We start from the raw sequence: 6801 nt of genomic DNA, 5'->3' as shown, positions 1-6801 counted from the left end.
GGTCTGAGACCCTATTTGGTTGCGGTAGAGGTGGTTGCTGTATAGAAGTGTTTTTTAACAGGTTTGAAATTCTGGGTTAGTCCATTTTCAGGGGAGGTTCTGCCGAATTTTCGGTAAGATTTTCCTTGATTTTGGATTCCCGCAGGACCTCTCCAGATTTCAGGATAAAATCCGGGGGCGGTCCTGTCAGAAAGTGAGGGTCTCCAACACATAAGGTGGTATGAAATTGTGGTATAAAAATGTGGGATGTCTTGGTGTCTGGGTCCGGTGGAGGTGAAGTGGTTTTTTATATTACTTTTATTAAATTTAAGAGTATAATTAAGGTTTTAAAAAAGGACGGTCAACAAAAGAAAGAGGATGGGCAATAGCAGCCTTTATATATTTACATCCACAACTTAACATGCCTTGGATTTCAAATGTGTCTTTTCAATTTACTTACATTGCACACTTTCTATATTATACACTTGTATATATAGACTTAATTGCGCCAAGATTGGTCAAGATTTCTGGGTTGCAGTAGCCGTAGAAGATTTCCTGATATTCCCAACTTTACCCTCCATTTGAGCTTTAGACATAAACACCCCATTTCTAGTAGATTTTGGTGATGCTGGCCAATGCCCATAAGTGACAGCCATATCCTTGAAATTTTGCAGGCTTTCAAGAGTTTCAACAATGGCTTGCATTCTAGGCCTGTCTTTGGGGTTCAAACTTATGCATTGTGATGCCAGAAGGGCAATTTCCTTTGCTCCTTTCACAGAGTACTGACCTGCAAGTCTTGGGTCCATAATATAGCGCAGCCTTCTAGTACTAGTCAGGTAAGGTTTGGCCCAATCAATGAGATTTTGCTCACTCTTTGGCCTTGATTTATCCATTGCTCTTCTCCCTGTTAGCAATTCTAGTAGCACCACCCCATAGCTGTAAACGTCACATTTTGTTGTCAACTGCCCTGAAAATTAGATCATATATCAATATGTTATATCAATCATTATCATTTAAACGTGTACTTATATTCAGCGTTCCATACTAATGAGTTTTCTTTTTGTTACATTGAAAGAGATCAAACTCTTGTGCCAGCTTTAAAGAGAGCCAACAAGGCAACTGTATTTGGCTCCCACATGTTCAAAGCCGCCAATTTTATTAGGCATTCTATATATTTTGTTAGACTCATGTAATACAAGAACAAATAATTAGAAACTTCAATCCAAAAATAAGAATAATCTAACTTAAAGAGGCTCACCTATTCATTAAACTTAAAGTCAAATTATTTATTTATATGAATGTACATGAAGGGTCAAGAGCCTCATTTTTATAGTTCGCCTCGAGTCCTAAAATCTCATGATGGTTTTTGTCGAATCCTAAATCGTTTTCAAGTTTCTCAGACCACTTGGATTAATCAAGGCGATAATTAATTAACTGATTAAAATGTAATGCCTTGTAAGTACCTGTTGAGATGTATTCAGGGGCAGCATATCCATAGGTACCCATTACTCTTGTTGTAACATGCGTATTGGATCCTTCAGGTCCCATCGTCGCAAGTCCGAAATCTGACAGCTTGGCTGTGAAATCCTATACATGAATACACATAAAAAGAAATTCATTTTGTAATTTTAAATATATTTCTGGGAATTAAGAGTAGTTTTTCTTTTCTCCCATATTCAGAGTATATTTTTGCTATTTTATTTTTCTGATCATAAAAGTAAATTAAGGGTGCATACAGAATCTAGCAAGACATTTGAAGTTTTGAAATCGCGATAAATGACAGGCTTCTCAGCTCCATGCAAGAAGGCAAGGCCTTTGGCTGCTCCTATTGCAATCTTTAATCTTGTTGCCCATGGCAACGATACTGAAATCCCTGCAGCGCTCAAAAAAAAAAAAATATATATATATATATATATGTCTCAACTCCAGGGACAAATATATGGATAGCAAGTAAATTGAATTTTAATTAATAAATAGTAAAGGATAACACAGCAAACAAATAAGACTTACACAATCACATTGAAAACTATATTTCTAATATTAATTAAAGTAATACAAACTTCTATTGTTGTCAGTACAAATAGTGAAACAATATTCGTTCTAAATGAAAGCACCATATAAGCTACTCATATATTAGACGTCTAAATTTGTTTTAGATTGAACAATTAATACACTTAATTAGTCGCTAATTAATCAATTATATATATATTAAATTATACTTAATAGCATATTAGATTAGATTATAAAATCACAAACGCACTTTTGAATAAGTGATTCTCTAAGCTGCCTCGGGGCATAAACTCATAAACCAGGAGTCTTTCTTCGTCCTCGCAACAGTACCCAATTAATTTGACCAAATGGGAGTGCCTCAGCTGTCCAAGAAATATCACTTCTGCCTGCAACAAAGAAGTTGTATATGAAGATGAATCAGTTCACCAATCTTGCAATAGTATCTTTTTATTTTACTTTTTAGATATTTATATTCATACAGCATTTCCAGAACCTTTTTTTTTTTTGTTGGGTCCAAGTATTTCCACAACTTCTGAATACACAAATTAATTGACTATTCTTGAATTTTTACAAACAGAATTAAGGGTCAGGTTAAAACTTAAAAGTGCATTTTACAAAAAGCGTCAGGTTACTTATTGCTCTAGCAATTCAATTATTCTAAATAATTGCTTCATGATAGCTTAAAAAACATAAGATATTAATGTATAAAATAATGTAAATCACTTTAAAATTTTGTAAGGAACAGTCATCTTTACTACGTATGCATATATAAGATTATACTATCATATTAATATTTATACACACTAAAAAAAAAAGTATATGAAAATTTATATAAAATAAAATTACAACTGTAATATGAGAGGCTGCCCATGGGCATGACGTTCATATATATGTTCAGAGGACATGTCATGTGATCAATTTAATAATTATGGGGTATTTTTCTCATTTTGAACATATATAGTAACAAAATTATTGTGTTTTGTAGAGATTTTCTCAAGGTATGAGGAGAAATAATTTGTTCCTTATAGTTTTATTTAAATAATTAAAAAAGAAAAAAATATTGTTTTCTTCATGTAGTTAATTTGGACTTTAAAAGTAGCAAAGAGAGAATTCAAAAGCTTTTGTATTTAAGGATTGCATGTGAGTCGACTAACATATCTAACTATATACGTTTTTCATGATCATTTAATTTAGTAGATGACACTCAGTCTCTTATTGGTATGGATAAGATCTTGAATTCATATTTTATGAATAACTTTTTTTAAACATATTATATAATATGCTGTTACATATAATAATTTTTTATTGTCTTATTATATGAGACATATATTATATAATTTTCATGGATATGTTTTCATCTAGGGAGAAAATAAAATAAGAAAAAGAAAATTGCTTACAAGCCATTCGCGGTGTCCCTGTAGGCCTTCAATGTCGAGGAGCTTAACAGCAACAGCCTGAGGCTTCAAACCCTGCCTTAAAGTGTTATCAATATAACCCTTATGCACCGTTCCAAACCCACCTTCTCCCAACAAATAATTGCTGGAGAACTCCTGAGTTATAGCCCGCAGCTCGCCGAGTTGAAAATCATACAACTCAGACCCGAACGACTGCGCGAGGTCGTCGTTGATACGTATGGACGAAGAACGACTGAGATCAGAGAACGACAGTCGTCGAAACGACGGTAACTGAGGATGAGCAACGTCCGATCTGGATGGCCTGCTGCACCTGCTGAAGTTGCCAAAGATTGTTTGGTCTTCCACGGAACAGCAATTGGCTGTGAATGGCCTCCACGGCTTTGACGACGACGACGACGACGAATGCCTCATTTTTTGGTATTATTGGAGAAGAGGAGTTGGGGGAATATTTGGATTAGTGGGTGATGAGAATGCATTTGATACAAGAATTGCTAGGTGGAGAAGGAATCATATATGGGTTAGTTTTTAATTATCTAAAAACTAAAGAGAGAAATGGGGACAAATGCTTTCTTCAACTGCTCTAACCACTCTACTAAAATGGGGTATTGTATTTCGTATCCATGTCTGCTTCTTTAACATTATCTTTGCTTCTCATTTGTCTCTATGGTAATGTCTTCATGCAAAATGTGACATGATATTTTTTTTTTTAATTGGTCTAGCTAGCTAAGCCAGTTTTTGGGCCATATATCCGTTGGGTTGGGTTGTACTTACTCTGATAGATGCATTCTTCCCATTACGTACCTTGGGTAGAGGAAATGAGTTTCTTGGGTTTGAGTTGGAGGCCATGACGTTGTGCTGTTGGGAATTGGAGGGGGTTTTGGAATGAATAATGGGAAAATTGGGGGTTTATAAGCATTAGATGGGTGTTTGCACAAACTGCCATTCAAAAGTTTTACCATTTTTCTTTATAAAGAAAACCGCCCTTTTACTATATAATTAATTAGTCAACCATAGGTAAGATGATTAAACAATCCCTAGTTGTTATTATATTGGATTGTTATGCATCAAATAATAATTAGACTTTAACCAAACTATTAATTAGATCATTATTTATAATTGTGAATTTACTAATTACTAGAAAAAATTTTAAAACTCATTTTCCGCTGTGCTATTTTTCTTATTACCTCCAACATAGTAAACCTGGCCAACTCTCCTGCATTCACATCTGTCTCTGATTTTACAATTATGATTCATTAGTTTATTTTATAGAATATACATGATCAGATGGTTAGACCCTCTTGGTGTTCATATGCTGTAATATAGATGCTCATGTGGAAATATATAGTCAAAGGATAAAATCAATTTCTAATCTTATACTAGGTCTTATTGAATATTTAATCTTATTAATTTAAGGATTAAAATCTATAAGCCCCTTAAAAAAATGCTACATATTTCAATTACATTGTTAAACATGTTTTCCTTATAGACATATACGTGAGTTTCACCTTTAGAAGAGATGTAGTTAGTAGAAATTGTACGTATAATTCTATTGTTTTTTTAAAAAACAATAGAAGGGATGGGTTCGGTCCGGTTACCAAACCGGAATTCCCAAACCGGTGTATCAAACCGAACCTCATCGGATGCCCCCCTTTTGGATACCAGTACTAGTACCAGATTGTCGGTGAACCGGGACTCGGTATGACTGGCCTTTCCGATTGGCTAAGATCGGTATGGGCCCTAAGCTAAGACAGAGGGGCGAAGACGCGAGAGAGTCTGAGAGAAGAGTTCACCGCCGGAGTAGTTGCGGCTTTGGAGGCTCGATTCGGCGGTTGTGGTGGTCCGATGAACAATCCGAAGCCACCAACATGTTCAGAACAACGAGAGGAAGCTTCCCTAGGTGGTCCGGAGTCGCAACGCTGCTGGAAAATGAGTGGGCTCGCCGAAGGTGCCCATCAGACTCGGGGTTGGGCTTTCAGTTTTGCTGGGTTACTGGGTTGATGGCTAAGTTATATAAGTATAGGGAAAATGTTAGCAAAAGGACTATAAATATACCCCTATTTTCAGTTGAGGATCCCGATTTCACTTTGATTCAATTAAGGACTATAATTTTTCAAATGACTCAATCAAGTACATTCCGTCATGTCTGTCACATTTACCGTTAAAAACTGGTCACGTGACCCTCACGTGACCAATTTATAGGGGCAAAAAAGTCTTTTCTCATAAAAAAATGAAACTAAATAAATTTAAACAAATTTAAAAAAAAAAAAAAAAATTCCCTCCATCTCCCCCATCTCCCACCTTCGCCACCCCCTGCACCATACCCAGCCCAGCCCCTCCCCTCCCCTTCCCTTCCCTTCCCTTCCCTTCCCTTCCCTTCCCCTCTCTTTCTCTCTGCCCCCCAGCCAGCTCCCCCTCCCCGTCACTCATCCCCGCCCCCTCCTCCCCCTATACCATCGCCATCCACTAACACACCGCCAAAAATGGCGATTCAGACGGTGGCAGCGGCGACGGAGTCTGTGGGTAACTTGAAAATCAACAAATCAAGTCTCAATCAACTTCAATTTCATTTTAGACACTCCAATTTGATGCAAAACTATTCAAATTGATCCAATTTAAACAAATTCCGAAATGGGCATAAACCCTAAAATTTCAACTTCAACTTTCTCAAAATTGACAAGCTAGATCAAGGGGAAAATAAAGGCCATACCAAGAGGATCAATTTTCACAACTAAATCAACGGCCAAAACTCACCGGAAATGGCAAAAATCGGCGGCGGAAGCCTCCGACCTTCATAGCTCTGATTGGCTCCCAGCGGTGGTCCGATGAACGATCGGGAACCATGGTTAGACTCACTGCGATGAGAAGAAGACGTCTGGGCCAGAGTTGGGTCACGAAACTACCGAAAACAACGAGTCAACACAAGAGCTCCAACCGGCCGAACTGGGTCTCGAGTTCGTGGTGTTTCTGGGTTGAACCGACACCAAGGAGAGGGAGAAGGAGAAGTGGCGACCTCATCTGGGCTGGGGGGCAGAAAGAACGAGAAAGATATGAGAGAAAAGAGAGGGGAGGGGAGGGGAGGGGAGGGGAGGGGAGGGGCTGGGCTGGGTATGGTGCAGGGGGTGGCGAAGGTGGGAGATGGGGGAGATGGAGGGAATTTTTTATTTTTTTTTTAAATTTGTTTAAATTTATTTAGTTTCATTTTTTTATGAGAAAAGACTTTTTTGCCCTTATAAATTGGTCACGTGAAGGTCACGTGACCAGTTTTTAACGGTAAATGTGACAGACATGACGGAATGTACTTGATTGAGCCATTTGAAAAATTATAGTCCTTAATTGAATCAAAGTGAAATCGGGATCCTCAACTGAAAATAGGGGTATATTTATAGTCTTTTTGCTA

The 6801-nt window shown here is 37.3% G+C and overlaps 1 protein-coding gene across 1 annotated transcript; it reads right to left on the bottom strand.

Moving 5' to 3' along the window:
* Positions 1–497: 497 nt before the first annotated feature.
* Positions 498–3815, bottom strand: LOC147292652 (Protein kinase superfamily protein). The gene is made up of 5 exons (XM_086232192.1): positions 3387–3815; positions 2240–2375; positions 1716–1852; positions 1443–1566; positions 498–946 (listed from the first exon to the last, which is right to left on the bottom strand). The coding sequence occupies exons 1-5, from the start codon at positions 3813–3815 to the stop codon at positions 498–500; spliced, it is 1275 nt and encodes a 424-aa protein (XP_086088318.1).
* Between the last annotated feature and the right edge of the window lie 2986 nt (positions 3816–6801).

The sequence above is a fragment of the Dryas octopetala genome, chromosome 2 (assembly GCF_963921425.1).
Source record: "Dryas octopetala chromosome 2, drDryOcto1.1, whole genome shotgun sequence".
In the NCBI taxonomy this organism is placed as follows: Eukaryota; Viridiplantae; Streptophyta; class Magnoliopsida; order Rosales; family Rosaceae; genus Dryas; species Dryas octopetala.
This window is presented reverse-complemented; position numbering and strand designations above follow the sequence as displayed.

Excerpts from the sequence above, each read along its gene's own strand:
- LOC147292652 (XM_086232192.1), bottom strand. The coding sequence starts at position 3,815 with ATGAGGCATTCGTCGTCGTCGTCGTCGTCAAAGCCGTGGAGGCCATTC. Across the intron at positions 1,853-2,239 it reads AGAGAATCACTTATTCAAAA|GGATTTCAGTATCGTTGCCA; the intron begins GTGCGTTTGTGA and ends TGAGCGCTGCAG. Across the intron at positions 947-1,442 it reads CCCTGAATACATCTCAACAG|GGCAGTTGACAACAAAATGT; the intron begins GTACTTACAAGG and ends TCTAATTTTCAG.